General features: G+C 37.8%; 3 protein-coding genes across 3 annotated transcripts in view; 1 reads left to right on the top strand and 2 right to left on the bottom strand.

The window, feature by feature from the left end:
- Positions 1–660: 660 nt before the first annotated feature.
- On the bottom strand, positions 661–3,211 carry LOC106456299 (thrombomodulin-like). Its single transcript, XM_013912395.1, has one exon. It carries the CDS (start codon positions 3,101–3,103, stop codon positions 2,108–2,110), a length of 996 nt encoding a protein of 331 aa, XP_013767849.1. The 5' UTR covers positions 3,104–3,211; the 3' UTR covers positions 661–2,107.
- Positions 3,212–3,538: 327 nt separating this feature from the next.
- Positions 3,539–6,802, bottom strand: cd93 (CD93 molecule). Its single transcript, XM_005738925.1, has one exon. The coding sequence runs from the start codon at positions 6,730–6,732 to the stop codon at positions 4,861–4,863; it is 1,872 nt and encodes a 623-aa protein (XP_005738982.1). The 5' UTR covers positions 6,733–6,802; the 3' UTR covers positions 3,539–4,860.
- A 3,178-nt stretch (positions 6,803–9,980) lies between these two features.
- Positions 9,981–21,080, top strand: part of LOC102200301 (calpain-1 catalytic subunit-like) — a 16,067-nt gene continuing 4,967 nt past the window's right edge. The window contains exons 1-10 of the mRNA XM_005739026.2: positions 9,981–10,010; positions 16,501–16,556; positions 16,643–16,694; positions 17,955–18,208; positions 18,792–18,861; positions 18,946–19,064; positions 19,238–19,371; positions 19,460–19,634; positions 20,115–20,189; positions 20,993–21,078. Of these exons, the coding sequence (XP_005739083.1) occupies positions 17,972–18,208; positions 18,792–18,861; positions 18,946–19,064; positions 19,238–19,371; positions 19,460–19,634; positions 20,115–20,189; positions 20,993–21,078 (896 nt within the window). The 5' untranslated portion in view covers positions 9,981–10,010; positions 16,501–16,556; positions 16,643–16,694; positions 17,955–17,971. The remainder of the gene's footprint in view (positions 10,011–16,500; positions 16,557–16,642; positions 16,695–17,954; positions 18,209–18,791; positions 18,862–18,945; positions 19,065–19,237; positions 19,372–19,459; positions 19,635–20,114; positions 20,190–20,992; positions 21,079–21,080) is intronic.

The raw sequence follows: 21,080 nt of genomic DNA, 5'->3' as shown, positions 1-21,080 counted from the left end.
ATTAGACCACACCCCTTCTCATTACAGAGATGCACATCACCTAATATGCTTAATTGGTAGTAGGCTTTCGAGCCTATACAGCTTGGAGTTAGACAACATGCATGAAGAGGATGATGTGGACAAAATACTCATTTGCCTAATAATTCTGCACTCCCTGTATATCATCTGTAAACTCTGGATATGGTTGTGTTCTAAAATCCCAGCAGATCTGCAGTTTCTGTAATACTCACACCAGCTCGTCTGGCACCAACAACTGTGTCACATTCAGAGCCACGTAAACAACCTTCCTTTTTTTTTTTTTTTTACTGATGCTCAGTTTGAATTTCAGCAGGTTGTCTCGACCATGTCTACATGCCTAGGTGCAATGAGTTGCTGAATACTGATTGATTCAGACATTGTTAGTAACGAGTAGCTCAACAAGTGTACTTAAAGTTGCCAGTGAGCGCGAACAGATGAATAAAAAGGACAAATAATTTTTTGCTAAATAAAATTGAAAGAAAAACACAAGTCCGATAATTTATTTATCAATATACCTGCAACAATGTCCATGTCTCTTTATTTATACAGCATATTCCATTACATGTTGCTTAAGAAAAATAAATGTAAAAAAAAGTAGGTGTACAGCGTCTTAAGGCCATAAAAACTAAATAATATTTAATATTTGTGATATTTTTTATTTTAAAACAGTTGTTACTAATGCTATATTATTAGAAGATACAGCTTAAGTAATTCGGTTTCTGTTGGAACAAACTGTAATTTCCCAAATTACAATTTGACTCAGTTCTGACTGCCTGCTTTCTCAGCACTTTGTTCTTGAGGACAGTAGATGGTGCTATAAGAGCAAATCTGAAAGAATTCACGCTTGAACATGAAGCATAATTGACCATAAAATTACCTCAAAAAAGACCTGAAATAAAAGTATACACATGTCATATCTTTAAAACTCATTTGCAACCAGTTAAATGTACAAATGTAAATGATTATAGAAAAGGGTCAGCGTTAACATATTTATACATATGCTGTACGTGAAGTACACATAAGTATGTTAAGATTGTAAAAATAGTTTGATTACTTTTTGGCAAGTATATAAAATTAACATTTTATATATAAAATTAACATTTTATATATAAAATTAACATTTTATATACTTCTATATTATATCTTCAAGCATTAATGAGTTCATAAAGATGTTTCAAATACTGCTTTTGGAAGAATACGAAACTGATAAAGTTGATGACTGATAGTATATATAACTATGCTAAATTGTATCTGAATTATAGCTATCACTGTAGCTATCTTTATATTTGTCCTTCATTCCTTATTGTGTGGGGGAAGTGATGAGGGGAAGTTGGGGTAACACTGAATATGGTGATTCAATAGAGTGAGCGTAAGGTAGGGATTAATAAGTATGTACATATTTCTTCCTACTCCATTTCAGACTTAACGGTTGTCATTTCATGTAATTTAGATTCTATTTATTTTATTTTAATTTTTGTTTTTGTCTGAGAATGTGTGTGTGTGTGCGCGTGTGCGTGTGTGTGTGTGTATGTATATTTCTGAAATGAAGATGATGTTGTAGTAGTAGTAACAAGAACAGCACATTGGGTTTCATTCATATAAGCTCTTATGTAATAAAATAAAGGTGTAAACCTCCTAAAATGATAGCTGTTAAAATGTTTCATGTATCAAAATGTAGTTCTCACTTTTCTTGTTTTCCAAAAGGAAAAATGAGATGTAAAACATTTGGAATTCTTTACATTCATCTATACATCTGGCCAGTTGTTCATCTAATCTACGCTCCTTTTTAACAAAAACACACAAATAAACCATGAGTAATGACCATAGGCTCAGCCTGCTGGTCAGGCTTCTGAGGAAGAAAATATGACTGGAACTAATAGTTGGAGGCCAGTCAGTAATTGGAGGTGCAGGTTAGAGCTACTTTGACTTGTTAAACCACTTAAACATTTAGCGTTTTCTGTTCCCAGTGATGTGGACCACACCTTTAGGTTCATGAGTGTACCATTAAATAACTAGGAGACAACACAGAATACCCAAGTCTGCGATAAAGAACAAAGAGCCAGAGGACTCTGTCATTTTGGGGCAATAATTAAGTCACAACGTTGTTGCGATTAGAATTTTCTCTTTGCCTGTTACGCTTAACTACATAAAACCTAATGACAAAAATAGATGCAATGACAACAACAATGACCACAATCCAAACCCACAGAAAGCGCACCCCAGGAACAGAAGACGCCTTCAGTGTATTGTTGCTGATGGGTGGTTTGACAAACGCTACAACTGGAGGAGTTGTGACTGGACCTTCATTAGGGTCCTCACAAAAGTTTCCGTCAACCTTTAGAAAGCCTTCAGGACATACATCATAGCCAGCCTCTTGTATACTAGGGCATCTCTTTTGTGCACAGTGTGGTTTGCACTGCCTGGGGTCTTTGTTGTCTGGTATATATCGTTTGAAACAAGAGCATGTGTAACCCCCCTTAAAATCCTCACAGTTCTGCTCACATGGTCCAGGTGAACATCCTTTATAGCTTTGAAAAAGGGTTGGATGCGATACTTCTTGTCCACGGCATGCATCTTGGAGCTCAACTTTGCACAGAAACCCATCAGCTTTATCTAAGCACGGTCTCTCTGTCCATTTTTCATCACTTGACAGTGATACGCAATGTGGAGAGCAGAGTTGAATGTGGTTATTCCAGGATGGAAGAAAGGTGATGCCCGGTCTGCCAGATATCCACTTATAGCCTCTCAGTGGAGCTGAGAGGTTGCTGCAGGCACCAGCTGGTAAATGCAGCCCGATCCAGTAGTTCCCAAACAATTCCTGACTCAGAATGTCAAACAACCTCTTATCACTCTTAGAGCACAACTGCAGAAGTTCTCCTTTCCTGTCATGGCAGGCTTCTTCAGCTGTTTTAAAATCCACTTCACCCTGGTTTAGAGTTATGCAGTCAGGTTTGCCATAATTACTGCAAACTGCTCTGCAGTGGTCAGGCTGCTTTATATCCAATCCTTTTCCAACAGTCAGTGAAACCATCAGAATAGTCATACTCATCCTAAGCACAGGCGCTCTCGTCTGCAAGCAGGCCATGCTGTCTCATAGTGGAGTGCAAAAGGTTGCCTGTCTTAAACGATGAGGAATTTCCAGTCTTTGTGCCATTGCGGAAACAGGGTATCTCAGGAAGGAAATGAGATAAAGAAAAAAAAATTAGTTGAAGTAGGACCAGCAGCAACAAAATGAAGAACAACGTTTAGATATACTAAATATGCAAAGGGCTCTTATATAAACTGCCAAACTAATTCAAGTACTTGCCTAAAATCAAGATTCCCGATTTTATACCAAAATGTGAGCCGGCACACTGGACCTCTCTGGGAAGTCAGGAATTAATCAAGCAGAACAATTGATTGCTAATTTTTATTTATTTTTTTCTGGAATGTAAGGTTTAATTTGGCAACCTCATCAAAAACAGTAATGTGTTTAAAATAAATTCATGGATAAGAACAATAATATTAAATAAAAAAAATTAAATTGGATTCAAATTCTAACAAATTAACCTTTACAGAAACATAAACAATAATTCTGGTAATAGAATGGGCTTCATGAATGCTAGTGCTATCTATATATGTAAATAAGAACAACAAAGAAAAACAAGCAAACAATTCATTTTAGATTTTATACTTGCAGTATATAAATTGACACCAGTTTCATCTTTACATGATGGTGTGTAGATGTGGAACTTCAATCAAAAAGACTTATTTGTTGGTGTGTACAAGTACATGTCATTGTCAGAGACTAAACAGGTTTACTTAAAGGTACTTCTTGTTCAACAAAAACAAGAAAATTACCAGCATTTTTAAACATTTTGAAAGGCACCTTTTGTTTTTTATCATAGTCTGAATCTGCTCTGTTTTAGCAGGATGGAGTTTAATAATATCTTTAAAAAGGCTGAAATGTGTTGTGCTGAACTCTGGGCAGGTCAAAATAACTCGCTGTATTATCACGTGGTCCAAATGAGAGTTTACAGCCAGAGCCTATTTCAACTTCATATCGCTGCAACACAGTACAAAAGCTTTGACCTTTGAAGCTCTTCTAAACAATTTTTTTTTTTCAAAAAGTACCTTTAAGTTCTTAAGAATGTTTGTGAGGTATACTCTCTGGAGAATATACGTGTTAGTCCACTTTTTACTTTTAGATTATATTATACTTCAGCCAGCTCAAACAGCAAAGTACCACCAACATTTTAATGCACCAGTAATAATGATCATATTATACAAATAATATCTCTTTAGTACTTTTACTTCGGTACTTGTGTATTTTTTTCTTTTTTTGTTGTGTTATTTGGGGCACAGGTTGTAGAGTGATCAGTAAATGGTCTAATGATCATTTTCTGTGATATTAAAGCTAAAGATCCTCTTTTGTTTTCATAGTACACAAGCAGATTCTCAGGACAGGAGGTAATAGCAGGATTATACACAATAGCATAAAATATTGTCACAAACAAATGAAGAAAAGTGTCTGATCTTAACATTGAATGACATTTTTTTTATACAGCAAATACTGGTAACTTTCTCATAGGTAAAGATATTTACATTGCCTCAGACTATTAACCGTGCAATAAAAACAGTCGTTACACATCCTTCATAACCTTTACAGCATATTATGCACTTCCACTTAACACCCATTTATTTTTTATTTTTCCCCCATTATGACTCTACTCTTATTCAAATACTATTTGATGGACAATGACGTTTTCTGATTTGCGTTTTGATATGTAGTGTAATCACAGGAGATTGCAAGAATTGCATAAATAAACATAACTCTAGTCAGTCTTTTCTGTCACTAAATGGTCATGGGTCATCAGTCAAGATGGACTCGTATAGTTTCTCTAAACGTGGATCCAAGCCAGAGGACACCCAGCAGTAGCCATCTGCAGTGGTGTTCTTCTTCACTTCTTTTTTAGAGCGACTGCATCGAAAAATTGCAAAAAACAAAGTAATTGCAATCAACACAACAAGAGGAATGACTGAACCGAGGACGCAGATTATCACCCTGGAATTGATTGTCTTGGCGAAACTCGTGGCCATGGTTGTGTTGCTCAGTGGATCCTTGTTTGTAACTTTCTCCGGGTCTGGAATGGGTGAATCGGTTTGAGGATATGGGTGCTCAGTTGTAGAACTGGTTAAAGACTCTGTAAAGTTTTCTTGTGTCTTCTCATAAGATGGGTAATCTGATGAGGTTAATGGTGCAAAGGTCACATTTGGAGCATAAGTGGTTCCATCATTCTCCAGGTGGGTGCATATGAAGCTTCCTACAGTATTTACACATTCAAACTTAGCCCCTGAACAGCTGTCAGTCACACATTCATTAATGTCTTCACATGAATGGCCATCTTCAGAGAAAGCAAAGCCTTCCTTGCAAAAACAAGAGAACGATCCAATGGTATTCAAGCAGATGTGCTCACATTTCCTTTGTGCACACTCATCAACATCCCTGCATTTGCCATCCATCATTTTGTAGCCGACTTTGCAGGCACACTTATAACTGCCATGTGTGTTTATGCACAGGTCGTTCTTACAAGCCTGTGATTGGCACTCATCAATGTCAGAGCAGTTGCGTTGGTTTTCGTGCAGTTCGAAGCCAACTGGACATTTGCAGAAATATCCCGACTCGCTCATTACACACTGATGCTCACAGCTGTCAGGACTGCACAAGTCTTTGATCCTGCAGCGGAGTCCATCTTTTTCCAATTCATAACCTTCTCTGCAATCGCATCGAATTTCATCTGCATCCTGATGGCACGAATGTTCACACCCACCATTGCTGATATCACAGCTTCGGTTTCCTGTTTTGCAAAAGGGGCCCAGGTTAGTCCACCGGTAGATATGGTTAACAGCGTTGCACAAAGACATGCGATCCTCCTGATCGCTACACCGAATTATAGCAAAAGTTCCATGAGGAAATGACTTCAGTTGACTTTTAAGTGGGTCTTGTGAGAAAGGTACTGTGTAAGCGATTTCCCCAGGCCCCAGTAGAGCCAAAGGTTTACACATCCCCTTAAAATAAAACTTGCATGCATAAAAAGCTTTACGTTTTTTGCAAGGGACAGCAGTCCATTTCAGGTGATTCTCACTTGAAAAGTTGTAATCAATATTTACACATCTCTCTGCTAAGCATGTGGAGGCAGGCTCTTCTTTCCAGTTGGAGTAGTGGGATTCCTCATTTCCAGATACCCATTTAAATCCTCGGAGTGGCTGGTCAGGAAATACACAATCGGTTTCTTTGAGTTTTAATCCAATCCAAAATTCAAGCAGCGTCCCATTTTGTTGACTTTTTATTAATGAGAGAAGTGAGCGCACCACATCCTCTTCTTTTCGGTCTCTTATGGTCATCAAATATCCTCCTCTTTTGTTGCAGTCTTCTTTGGCCTTGTCAAACCTCTCCTTCTTCATGTGTGCAGTGAAGCAGGCATTAGAGGTGCACAGCGTTTCATGTTCAGACCCTGATAAACCTTCGAAGCTGTTAATGAGCTGCAGGACAAGAAGCCACAACATAGTTGCCACGAAGATCAGCAAAATGTTTGCTCTCCAAAGGGTTCCTGGGAGTTTTAGGGTAAAAAGAGACCAATAAGTGGTTGCCCATTCGTAGCCAAAGAACAAGTGTTTCTCAAAGCAACATTCAGGCTCCAGTATCCTGTTTGCAAAACTAAAGACGGAAATCATGTTTAGCAGCAGTTAGTAGCTCTTTCTTACTCCCATGCTGGCTGGTTCCGTTTCGAGGAAGAAAACAATGAAAGGCTCTGGAGTGTTTTGACTGGTTATCCAGATGTCTCCGGCCCCAGCAGAGTTCAAGCTTTTTAAGCAGACTCCCTGAATTGTGGTGCCTTTCAATACATGAACATGGAGCGGTCAGATTCATGGAGGGGACTGTGCCATTACAAATAGCCGCCACAGGAAGTGAACCCGTAAACTTTGCCACTCTGTCGCCACGTCTGACCTTCACCTCATTATTTACTATAAAGATGTTAATATTGCACTTATCGTAAACCATCAGTATTTTATTAATGTGTAATCTTCCTCCTGTTATGCAGGTATAGAAGTATCACTATTGATTAGATTTGCTGCCTACCCCCAGCTCTTATGCTGCTATTTAATCTTTTGTGTATAATAACCAAAATATGAGTTTTAATATTCATACTGTAATGGATTGTTTAAAACCTCCCAAAATGTACAATTTACATAACTCTTGATTACTGCTTTTTCATATTTAAACCCAATAACTTTTTGGAGGGCAAGTACAGAAGACCTTTGCGGGCCTTCATGTGAATACAGACGTTTCCTGCATTTGTTTAAATACAGGAAGTGCCTCGACTTCAATCACAGGAAACAGACACCAATCTCCACCCTCTGAGTGCACAGTGGCACTTAAATAGTGTCTACTTCAAACAAAGCCTTGCTAATAAATTCTTCCAAGTCTATTTAAAATATTATTACTATCAGGTTAATCACCGCCTGTCTACTTTGGTGTAGGAAATTCAAATAACTACATTTTACCAAACTGGGTGAATCTACGAAACTGGTGGCTTTAGTTACATGACAACGATCAGAAAACAAACGTAAATCTTTTCTGATGTGATGTGACTTAGTAATTCTCACACTTTATAGAAAACTGCCTTAACATCTATTGTTTGCAATATTTTCTGAAGCAGATTTCTTTGAATTCAACCCAGTCACGAGCTTTTGTAATTCAGCTGTTTATATTTAATTTAGGTTTCTGGTTATATTCTTGCAAGTACTCTTATAGTTTATATTTGGAAATTAAAAAATACTTGAAAATATGTCAAACACCATTTGTTTGGATAAAATATTTTCCAATTTTAAATAAAAACATGTAAAAAAATTTGTTCAATATTCTGAGAAGCTATATGAAAAATATAATTCGGGATTGTTGACCTGAGGGTGTGTCTGTGTTAATATGTGGTCCACTTAATAAAATTTTATTTTGGTATTTTCACAGCCATAATTAAAACACTGTAAACGTACATGGTTTTTTTATGGTTTCATCTTCGTTTTAGGTCATGGGTGTGTTTAGACCCTTTATCAGGGTAATGATAATGTGTTTTAATATTATTTTCTGACATTGTTTTATAATCATATTTTGCCACCTCCTCTACTGGAAAATGAAAGCTACCCAGAGCGCTCACACAGAGGCTGGTTTGTCATTAATAGATTAAATGAGACTTTGGTTGCTCTGGCAGAAAGAAGATGCAGGGGTCATTTCATGATATAAATTAGAGATGCAGATTTAAAACATTTATATGAAATACTGTAAAAGTGCAAACTGTTCTGATAAGTCACAACATCGCCCCTGCATTATTTGAATTTGTTCTCTAAATAGCATCAGAAACATTAGCTTATGTAGCTTAAATTACTAGATTATTGGCCAATTTTAACTTTCGGAGCCATTAGTCTCCTGGCATATTACAAGTTGCCGGTAAAGAAGCTGATGTAAAGTTTATTTTACTTTCTATCTACCTTCTATTCCTGTTCTGCGCTTCATTGTTTGTTTACAGTACAGATCTAAATCCAGGTGAGAGCAAGTCTAAAGGATGTGACAAGTCAAAGCCTGTATTCATTCTAAATATTGTTATAAAGAGAGAGAAAGAGAAATTGACAGACAAGAGTGGACATGTAGTCGAGCGCAACTACATGATAAAGGGAGTCTAGCTTCTGTTTTGCCCATATTTTTTTGACACGTTTTCCGGCCAGTCGGTAATAGTAGGATTATATTTTCAGCTATTAATTAGTAGCAGAAAGTAGTGTCGTTAAATGATAATGCTTTAAGTTTTCCACTACATCCTGGCAACTTTCTCTCAGTCGAAGATATTTACACTGTCTCAGACACTTAACAGCTCATCAAGAAAAGGTAAAAACATGCATTCCTGTGGGACGAGAAACTGTGGGCCAGATGTATCCTGTTTACTTTGCTAACAAACTTGTCTGGAGTCCAAGATATATTGGGCAAGAACATTTAGTCTGGCACAATGTACATAAGGTCAGGGCAAAATCAATTCAATGAAGTCAAAAGAGCTCTCTGGAGAGGCTGACGCACACATCGGTATGAAAACATTTCTGAAGTGTTAAGTGTTCTCAATATTAATGTCACGGAAGGAGTTCAGAGTGAAGGATATGATTAATAACAGAACAGTTGCCAAACCTTCAGATATCCAGTGGTGGGAAAACTTGGAAGCCATGTCAGCTGTTAGAGCAGCTAAACAGAGAACACTGAGTACAATATAAGTCCATACGTGGAGTCTGCTATTTAAAGTCTGAGGAAACAACAGGCTTCATCATGACTTGGATAAAATCACCCCAGCAAGTGCTGACAGCATGGCACAGTTTTGTTTGTAAAGGGAGGTTGGTAACTCGGGTTATTTACTTTTACAGGAACCATGACCTATAGTGACACTATTTCTTGGGTTGACAGCACATTTGTCCTATTATCCTCCATTATCTCCTGCTAAGCAAAGACTTAACTGTAAGTAAGAAAGTATTTGAGAACCAGATTATGACTCTCCATGTCATCTGTGGTATTGGCTAGACTTCCATCCTCGATCAAAGCAATCAAAGCCTATGATGGATAAACTGTACCAGGTGATAAAAGATGGTAGAAACTTGCCCCAACTTGCAAATATTGCAAATAACACAAATATTCAGTGAGCTTTTTTTTTTTTTTCATTCAAAAATGCAATCTCCATATTTGCATTTTAGGCATGTTCATGCTGACTGACAGCTCCTTCAGTCAGCGATTCATTGCACCTGTCGGGGCAGGACAGCTTTATGAGCTGATAACCTGCTGGAACCTCTGCTCAGGAATCTGTGCAAGTAAGTTACACTTATTCTAGGGAAAATGTGATGACAGCTGTGGTTGCTAAAGAAACACAGCAAAGGCATGAAGTTCTTCGGAATTGGGAGCGCTAAAGGAGACACGAGCAAAACAGGTGAGTATGTTTTCAACTCTTTGTGATTGAACATTTAATTTAAGGTTAACAGAACAGCTGTAGTTCATGTGCCAACTTGAATTACAGCTACAAATAAGGAAGAGCTGGTTAGGTTATACCTTTAATTTCATATATTTTATTGCCATGTTATGTTATCTAGAATATTAGGCAGTGTGTTTGTTTAAAGGCAGGAAATTACCCAGCATCACCACTGGGACATTATTCCCTCCACCAGCCTCCATGCTCACTTATGCAATTACTGTATTGTAATTACAGGGAGAAATTTAAAAAAACAAAAACACAACTTTCACCTGAAATTCAAGTTCAATTACATTTTCAAAACATAATAGAAAACATAACCTATGTAAACCTTTTGTTTATCAATGACTTAGCCTGCCGAGGGCTCTGCAAAGACCACGTCACCTTTGATGTTCAGTCAAAAATTAGCAGCCATAAGGAAGTTTCTAATCCTGCACTGGGACATCACAGAGGAGTTGGCAAACTGTAAGCACGATTCACAACATTTAAGATTCTGATGTTGAAGGAAGCACAGTTTTCATATGCTTTCCCTGCTGATGTCAGAATAATGTGCATTGCAATCGTCATAGTCTCCTTATAGTCTGTAAGAGATTAAAGCATTAATGACCTTCTAGTTCTGCACAATATGGGTTAGCCATCACACTGGGGCATAGCAGCACTGCACCACTTGAGTGAAGTCAAAGAGAATAGAGTACATGTTAATAGTGTCAGCAATCAGATAACTGATTGTGACGTTAAAATATTTGAGTAAAATTATTTTTCCTCCACCAAAGACTTTTTTGTGTATTATCACATCGTTTCTGATAAACAAGGATGTATGTTTAATGTATGATTTTAGGTCTTTACAGACCCAACCTTCTCTTGTGTGATCACCATCATTTCCACTACTGCCCTCTACTGGCTTCTAACAGAAATGTCCAGGTCTCTAGCTAGAGTCTAATTAGATATTGTTCATTTACAGTTAACATGCCATCAGTGACACCTGTTAACTGAAAGAGAATCAACAAAACAACAGAATGGCCTCCGAAGTCAACAGCCTACAAAACCTTTTGTTGTTGTTGTTGTTTTTGGCATGTCCAAATAACAGTAAAGAGATTAGTGATCGCTTCTGGGAACACTTTAAAGACAAGTGGTACCAGTTTGACTGGAAATAGCTTAGAAAATCAGACCATCGCCCGATGACTGATGAATATAAGACCAACGCAACGTTAGGCATGAGTAAAAGAGAATAATTTTCAGAAGACTTTAATATTTTTTTTCGCGTTTGTGAACACCTATTGTGTGTTTGAATGAAATATTCTGCTTCGATTTTTCTGGTTCAAGACGTTTCAAAGCTCATAGTCTTTGGTGTTTACTTTTCTAACGTCAAACTGATGTTGTAGCTTAAAAAAGTTTTTCCTTGACTGGCATAAGAGTTCTCATACAGAACTTGAAGTCAAAAGACTTATATCTTTTGACTTCATGTTTTAGAAGGTCTCAGTTTTAAAATGTGGGTAGAGTGGTCTTCATGGTCCGCTGCGTAACAAAAACATAATTTAACGAAATGACTACGAATTTGGAGACAAGTTTGGCCATGTTGCAGTATCTCTCTCGCTCGCTTGTTGTTTAGTGTGAACAAAACAAACTCAAACTCAAACTCAAACTGGCATTACGCACCCACCCACAGATATCTTGATGCTTCAGAAGAAGTCATGAGGGATGAAACGTTTGTCCCACGTCCAGCTGAACAGAATCAACTTTTTGGGATATAGCCGTAGAACAGAGTAGCTACAGAAATGATAAATCATTTTGGCACTGCCAGCTAGCTACTATCACAAAAACCTTTTGTAATCTGGTTTTCCATTACAGTTTTCTCTCTTTCCCCTTTTGGGCGGCTAATTATATTTTGATTAAAGTCCTCGTTATCTGTTAGTGCAGTTACCGAACATGTGTTTCTCTCTGTAAGCATAACAGTGCATCACATTCAGTTACTACTTCGATGCTAATAATCAACAATTACATGAGTAAAAATAATACTTTCATTGTGGGTTTTTATGAGGGCTCCTGTCCTTTTTGTTGCTGCCTATTCTACTCCTTTTTCTTCTCACTAGATGGGAAATTCACCATTACCTTCTTTTTAATTAAACTATTTTCTTGGGAATGGGTTGATTTTGTTTGATAATTTGGCCTCGGAGACTCCAGCATTTGACGGCATCCTTTAGTTATCTTAGTTTAGTTTCTTCATCTTCATCTTGTGCAGCCATAGGCAGGTCTTAACATGACACCAGTAATTTAGTTTCATTTTTCCCCATCACTTGAAAGGATCTGAACGTGATAAGATCACTGTATGCGCTATCATGCAAGAATGACTTCTGAATAAATAAACTGGAAATGTGCTTTGCCAGCTTACCTATCCTAAATTTGCAGGTAGAGGCGGTTAGACTGAACAGGGTAAAACATGCAAAAGAATGACATAGAATCTGTGTTTACCACAAATTTCAGATTAACTCATTAGCAAAGGTGTGAAAGTACAGATGCCCCTTTCTATAGAAATTCCCATATCCTGACTGCTGAGTTTATAACCTCTGGCCTCCTTAAGGAAACAAAGTAACCCTTCTCACGTGGCCAGCCTGGATAAGGAGTTTTTGCTCACTGACAGGCTCACACTCTGATAAAAAGCTTTCGTTTATAATTGCAGTTATCCTCCTAATTGCAATATTCTAATGGCAATTTAGGCCTTAACATTGACACTGGCTTACAATAATGCAAGTGTTAACTACACCTAGAAATACTGTATATAAGTAATCTATAATGGGGAAATTATGGCCAGTGAGGGGAATCCTTCAACATCCAGAACAGATGAGACATTCAAGTGCATCTTTGCTGATTTCACCACTGATGTATAATGGTGGTGAAAAGGATGCATGGGAGAGGTTTGCCTCTAAACAGGTTTTTATGGTGTGAAAGTAACCTAACCATGTACTCTTCTGGTTATCTTGTAGTTGCAGGTTGTGTGGTTTGTTCATCACATTTTGTTTGTTTGTTTTTTTCTTAACAAATGAAAAAAATAAATCACAGGCAGGCCGCAAGCCAGTGCGTGCAGTGGGGAGTGTTGGAGAACAGAGCTGTGGCCTGTAAAGAGTGCTCAGTAGGAGTCGGGCTGAGAGAGGAACAAATAAGCTTTATTATTGGAAAACAAAGAAGAAAAAAGTAGAAAACTGGTTAGTCTAAGAACTGTCTTAGAATTATTACCACAACTCATGAGTGGGCTTTTTTGCAAGAAGACTGTTTCCTTAAAATAAACTAGATTGTTTGAGCTGATGACATTCAGGAGCGCTGGCTTTGTTAGAGAGTATGTATCTTACCGAGACAGGGCAATAACAACAACTTCTGCCCTTTTGAGAGTCCCTTGTATATTGGGTTTCTCCCTAAAGACTTTATGCACATCAAATTCTACAACTGGTTTGTTAAGCAGTGCAAGTGAAAACAAGCATGTGATCATAATTCATTTAACTTTCAGTTCCAAGGAAAGTCGTGTTTAAAAGGCCTTGGGGGTAAATAATCACAGTCACATAAAGCCAGTTTTTATTTTCAGTGATGCAGAACACTTTTTATTTTACGTTTATTTTATTTGTTTTGGGTGTTTTTTTTTAGGGTCTCACGTGTTTCTAGTTAATAGATATAGAGAAATATTTTACAACAAAAAAATGTTTTTATTAAGATTCAAGTTTATCATAACAAATGCATCATTACATCCATGATCAAAAGAAAGTACTCCAGAACACCCTGGAGTTATAGATGCCAGTGGTAGTGAAGATGAGGCTAGGATGTGGCTCTGAGTGACTCCAGTGAGGTGGAGATGGGAAAGAGGTGGGTTCCACAAGGGAATGTCTGAAGGGGAGATTGATGGAAGAGCACTGACATTTAAACCATGCAGAGTGGAGGCTGACTGGCTCCCAGAAGGCGGGCATGACGCTGATTGGACTCAGATGTCTGTGCAGGTTCTGCTTAGGTTTGCAAAGTCGCATCTGATCAAACCACAAGACTTCAGTAACAATGTCCTTTGTTGAGAAGAGACCAAAGTGTAGATGTTTGGCCACAGTGGTGATTATTTTGGCTTGTTTTGCCACTATAACACCTGGAAACTAGAGTCAAGCTTTTTCCACTGCTGCTCCATTTTGGCTTACGTATGTAATATCTTTCATGCTTTTCTTTGTCTGTGGTTGTATTATAATAGGAGGAACTGAGGAGCCTGAGGAATTTCCAATATTTATTGCACAGTTTTATCTGGCTGCCTATGCATGCCTCCTCCTGTTATTCAAAGCAGCCTTTAATTTAATGTTGAAAAACTTCAACTTCTGCAAAATGGAACGGGAAAGTTTTAAAAAGAAGCACATGCCCACATGCTCGTCTCAAGTGAGATTTCAAAGAAGCGCCATAAGTCAGCCTCTCCTATAATATACAGACTTGGACAAAATTGTTGGTACCCTTCGGTCAATGAAAGAAAAACTCACAATGGTCACAGAAATAACTTTAATCTGACAAAACCAATAATAAATCTTAACCAATGAAAGTCAGACATTGCTTTTCAACCATGCTTTGACTGAATTAAAAATGAATGCATGAAACAGGCCTGGACAAAAATGATGGTACCCCTAGAAAAGAAAGAAAATAATGTGGCCAAAGGGACATGTTAATCCAGAGTCTCTCTTTTGAAATCCTTTATCTTATCTTAAGCCAACCTCCCTGGACGTGGCTGCAGGAGGAAATTGATGACAGATCAAAGATGCAGGGGACTCAAACGCAGGACTCCTGAATCAGCTGAACACAAGGATTTATTTACAGAGTTCACCAGGTGTATATACAGAGAGTGCCGTGCTATATACAACAATGTGAGGGACGGGACTCCAGGGAAATCCAAGGGGGGGAATCACTCGCTCTCCAACTCTCCACATACATGACTGCAGTTCCTTTCTTCACACTTGACACACAGATTCACATGGGAAAGGTTATCCAGGGGGTCTGTAGATGAGGAAACAGGAATGAGCATGATATTCACAAAAGACACTTGACTTATCTTGAGCTGTAGCTTGACTCTCACTGACGCGTGGTAGACAACGATCCAGCGAAGACCAGCAGTCACCTCCTGGCTGAAATGCCATTCACCTTGATGGGCATCAGGTGTGTTCTTTTCCGTGGGCCGAGGGCGTGAACCCACAATGAGTTCCACCCCAGCGACAGAGAGGAGGTGAGAGAGAGCGCAAGAGAGAGATAAGAAAAAAAAAAGGCCGATCAGCGTCTTGCCGATCCCCCAGGCCGTGACAGGTGCTGCTTTGCTGCATCTGGCACAGGGTGTCTTGAATCTGTGTGGAGTACAATGAAATCTCAAGACTATCAAGGGATTCTAGAGAAAAATGTGCTGGTCAGTATCAGAAAGCTTGGTCTCAGTCGCAGATCATGGGTCTTACAACAGGACAATGACACAAAACACAGCTAAAAACACCCAAGAATGGCTAAGAGGAAAACATAAGACTATTTTAAAGTGGCCTTCTATGAACCCTGACCTCAATCCTATTGAGCATCTTTGGAAGGAGCTGAAACATGCAGTCTGGAAAAGGCGCCCTTCAAACCGGAAACAACTGGATCAGTTTGCTCATGAGGAGTGGACCAAAATACCTGCTGAGAGGTGACAGTTACAGGAATCGTTTGATTGCAGTGTTTGCCTCAAAAGGTTGTGCAACAAAATATTAAGTTGTGGGTACCATCATTTTTGTCCAGGCCTATTTCATGCATTTATTTTTTAAATAATTCAGTTGAAGCTTGGTTGAAAAGCAATGTCTGACTTTCATAGGTTAAGATTTATAGAACTTTTATTTATTATTACTTTTGTCAGATTAAAGTTATTGCTCTGACCATTGTGAGTTTTTCTTTCATTGACCGAAGGGTAGCAACATTTTTGTCCACGTCTGTAAATATTTAAATATATCATATAGTAAATCTTTGTTAAACAAGTAACATCAGGATCTTTACTGCACATGTACATCAGCAAAAATATCTTGGCGTGCAGTTTAATTGGTGAAGTCAGTTATTTTGTTAGTGAATTTTTTTTCTTGTTCTACAGTAGTCAAACACTTTAGAGGCAAAAAGATTTAACTGTCAGCCATAAAATCTTTGTGTAGTTACAAGTTCTAACATGCACAAATGCTCGAAGAAACCAAAAATAAAGTGGATGCCAACTACCATGGCAGCCCTGTAAGTTTAAACAAACTTACTCAAGGTTGTTCAAACATCTAAAATATAATGTTTATTTAGCAGACAACATACAACAACAGAGTTACATATTTGCGCTGAAGTCAAGCAAACCTTTGGGTTATTTTAAATAAAAACCAGGAAGCTGTATACAGGGCATCACACCTGTACATTAAGAATTAACATGACTTGTGTGTAAACACCTATAAAACTAACCCTGCAGGTTCCAGAGTAATTCCAAGGAAAGTGGTGGAGTTTGAGTGAAATTTGCATAGTAAGGTAAGGAGGTGCCACAACCTCTCCTGTCTAATTTAGGGGATTGTGGGCATTATATAAGACTGAAGCCTGTCCACTCTTACCTGCAGACCTGCTCCGTATCTACTAAACAACACGCTTCCTCTTTCGTGACTCATTCAGGTAAGATGTTTGTTTAACAATTTTAGGACTAATGACTAAAACCAGTTATTATAGTTTTGCTTTTTCTATTTACTTTTAGTGTTAGGTTTTGTTTTGTTTTTATTAGTTTCATAGTCTCATTAAATATTATTACTATATGGGCATTTCATTGATATTTTATTGTAAATTGCAGTTCTTTTTCTTTTAAAAGTGAAAAAAACCCCAAGCAATGTTTTTAATATTTATATATTATTTCACCTATTTTTTTCTCACCTAGATTTAGTTAGGCGACCCACCTTTATCATTATGGGTCACCTATACCTATTAGAACAGGTGCTGCACTTGTGCTGTTGCAGACTGTTACCTTGTAAAAAACGGCTCATAAAACGGAGTTAAATCTTAGGTAATTTCCTCTAAATGTGTACCACTTTAATCTCAGTATGTATATTGTTTTTAGTTAATTCTATTAATATTATTAGTAGTAGCAGCTATAGTCAATATAAACATTAAGCATGAGCTGAGCTGCTTCCTAAAAAGCAAATTGGCATACAGTGCTTAACAAATTTATTAGACCATCTATCATAACAAGAATGAAAATGTGTTTTTAGAAATTACTTAGAATTATATTGTTATCTATTAGGCAAATTAAAATAAAATTACAGTTGTATACCCAAATATGAAAATTAATGGATAACAAAAGCTTTAAAAATACTATTTTGATTAAAGAGGCTACACATACAGTTGGTTACAGAAACATAAAACATGATTTTGGTATTTACTAATACTGTTAATTGAGAGCAGCTGTGGTATAAACGTTACACTGGGTGGTGGTCTAATGAATTTGTAATTTGTATGTACTTGTTTTGTGCAGACAGAGATTTTCATACATAAAGAAGCGTGCCTACAAATAACCTTTTCTGAAGTACTGAATTTAAACACAAGCAAAGAAGAATAAAATTGTCTTATATGACAATTAAATATATGAAATGACAGAGTATGTCATGTTTTTTTGGCATTGACTTTTTACATTAATTCTTACATCAACCAAGCTTTATTTTTAATATCTAAAGTTATGTTACCAAAAAAATATTTAACGTAATTTACTGGTTGTAATCTGGAGGTGGAGTAGACTGATAATCACCCTAAAGGTTTGAGGAGCGTACTGATCATTTTAAGAAGAATTTAATTTTACTGTTAGGATTTGAGCTGACATTGTTTCTTTGTAGCATATCATTTATTATACTAATCTGTCAAATTTACATGCCAACTTCTTGAAAACAGACACAAACACTGCAGCAATGCCTCTTCCTGGTGCATGCCTGAACATTATGGAGGCTCGTCACAAGCAGAAGGGATATGGGAGCATCTCCAACCCTGAAAGGTTCTGTAACCAAGACTTCAAGAACCTGAAGCAGTACTGTCTAATCAAAGGAGTAAGGTACCTCGATGACATGTTCCCCCCTGATGCAAAGTCTATTGGCCAGGGGATACTGAAGCCCTCCGACCTGGCCCACGTGAAGTGGCTAAGACCTGCGGTGAGTATTTAAAGATATTTAAATTGCACATTAGATGCTCTATCACATCTAAATGTTTAATCAGCCGGGGACTGATTCCCCCTTTTTCACTGCAAGTGATTCAGTTTAAATTTTCTGCTAATGACATTTTTCTGCAGTCAGATTGTAAAAGTGTTTGAATGAGCTGTTCTTCAATTCACACAGTCCCAGTACACGGCTAACAATAATGCTTAACATTTCAAAAATAAAAGTGGTTGCCCAAAACAAGCTTGACATGCAAAACTAGACTGCTAGACATGAGCTAATAATTCATTTTAGAATTTTAGAAAACAAAATACAATATCTTTTCCACCTTTGCCCCACTGCATTTGAGATTGTGAAAATGTAGCTCTTCTTATGAACCAAGAAGTGAGATTTTCACTGTAACAGTGCCCTCTAGTGGATGTGACAATAATTAAATTAATCCTGATATTTAAGCCTGTGAAGTAGAGTTTCATATTTCAAACTTGGCCCCAAACCTCTTAAATTTGGGAATGGTCGGATACATTAAGTGGAAATGAGTGAAGCAATCCTTATATTTGAAAACGGACTCCCTGTTTTACAGCAAATTGCTCCTGATGCTGAATTTGTGGTTGATGGCGTCTCCAGATTTGACTTTGGTCAAGGTGTACTTGGTAGGGTCATTTCTTCACTCCTAATATTTACATTCTTGTATCTGCCTACAGTCCTGATTGTTCTTTTTTGTTGTTGTTAACCAGGAAACTGCTGGTTTCTTGCATCAATCGGCGCACTGACTTTCCAGAATCACATTTTTGAACAAGTTGTTCCCCTCGACCAAAAAATCAAAGAGAACTACTGTGGCATTTTTCACTTCAGGGTAAACATCATTAAACTATCAGAATAAGAGAAGTAATTATTATCTTTAACTGTTTTTCTCCACTAAACTAAAACTTAAAAGCTGTTTATTTCAGAGTTTGGATTATTTTGTCTCTAATGATCAAATTTCATGAAACACAACAAGCTCACAAAACAATTGTATCTTTATTTTAGTTCTGGAGATTCGGGCGGTGGGTGGATGTCGTCATTGATGACAAGTTGCCGACGATCAATGGCAGACTAATCTTTGTTCACTCCAAAGATCCAAATGAGTTCTGGCCTGCTCTGCTGGAGAAAGCTTATGCCAAGTATGCAAAGAAACATATGATTTATCCGATATACAGTGAACATGTTACATGTGGGGGATCTGTGAAAAATATTATCTACCTCTGTCAGAGTTTGTGGTTCCTACACCGACATGACTTCTGGAACTCCTTCAGAGGCTATGATGGATTTCACCGGTGGCGTCCACATGTGCGTCCAGCTGTCGGACGCCAGTTCAGATGTGTGGGGGCTGATATGCAGAGCTGGCAAATCCAACACATTGATGGGCTGTGGTACACCTCAAGGGGTAAGCACAAAAAAACAGAACTCAGAAACAGCCCGAGGTTATTCAGGGAGATTATTCTCCAACTACAAAAAAGGGCTACCAATAAAACTGGTATCATATTGCCTAAAAACTATAAAACTAAATCAATGATGTAATGATGAAGTTATATTTATGGCATTATCAACCAATATTGCACAAATACAACCCAAGTTAGCATGCACTTTGGGACTGCTTAAGTGGGAATGCAAATCCTGGAACAAGAAGACTGTTTTGACTTACTAGACTCTGAAAGTTCAAAATCTATTTTAAGTTTTTTGTGAAGCGGTTGGTTGACTGCCAGAAACATCTTTTATGAAGACAAAGTGTCCCAAAATGTTGAAATTTGCTTTAAGTCAACATAACCAAACTTTGCAGTCACTTTTTTCTAATGATATTATTGTATCAGAAGTCTTTATTTTCATTTTTTATGCTTTTACAATGACCAATGTTCCTTGATTGCAGGAAACATCTGCTAACACAGTTTTGCCAAATGGACTGGTCCAAGGGCACGCCTACACTGTGACAGGGGTTAAAGAGGTAAAGAATCATACTTACACAGTAATCACAGTTAGTATTGGAAGTGAATCTACAGTAATAATACTTCCCTGGTAAGATTACAGCAATAAAAAGAATGCTATCACATACAGTAGTATCACAGTATGCAGTGTAGGAAGAATTACAGCAAAAACAAGCGCATGACATATTAGACAAAAATGTTTAGGGGAGATTTAAAAACCTTTAAGCATACATTTAAATACAACAATAATATGTCCCAGAAGGTTGATTCTGTTCATCTGGACGTAGCGTTTTGTGGGAGAAACGTTTCATCACTCATCCAAGTGACTTATTCAGTCCCAGCTGACTGCAGGTTTCCCCAACCTTATAAACAGTACATTTGCACAATGACTGAAAATAGAACCACTGAATGAACAGTGGGCTCTGAGATCAGTTCCTTGATCATTAGTATGCAAATTCTCATGACCATTGACTAACAACTACTGATCAAAGACCACTGATCAGTGGCCATGAGTACCATCCACAGAGAGTTGGGGAATGGCTGCAATCACAGCAATCACGTAAATGGCCTCAAACCAGTGTTCCCAGCTGATTGTTCGTTCAGTGATGCTCGTTTCAGTCATTGTGCAATGTACTGTTTATAAGGTTGGGGAAACCTGCAGTCAGCTGAAACTGAAGACGTCACTTGGATGAGTGACGAAACGTTTCTTGCATTGAAAACGTTACGTCCAGATGAACAGAATCAGCCTTTTGTGATTTACTTACCTGGATGATTGAGCATGCATTGAACCAATAACTGTGATTTTTCTGGTGCCTGCGGCCAGCTTATTAGCCAAGGAAAACTTGTGAAGCTGATCCGTTTGTGGAACCCCTGGGGCAAAGGAGAGTGGGTAGGAGACTGGAGTGATCGGT

This window comes from Pundamilia nyererei, unplaced genomic scaffold (genome assembly GCF_000239375.1).
Source record: "Pundamilia nyererei isolate P.nyererei 1_Seehausen unplaced genomic scaffold, PunNye1.0 scaffold00088, whole genome shotgun sequence".
NCBI classification, from domain to species: Eukaryota; Metazoa; Chordata; class Actinopteri; order Cichliformes; family Cichlidae; genus Pundamilia; species Pundamilia nyererei.
This window is presented reverse-complemented; position numbering and strand designations above follow the sequence as displayed.

What these genes read in the sequence shown, in the direction of transcription:
- cd93 (XM_005738925.1), bottom strand. Translation starts at nt 6,732, where the DNA reads ATGATTTCCGTCTTTAGTTTTGCAAACAGGATACTGGAGCCTGAATGT.
- LOC106456299 (XM_013912395.1), bottom strand. Translation starts at nt 3,103, where the DNA reads ATGGCCTGCTTGCAGACGAGAGCGCCTGTGCTTAGGATGAGTATGACT.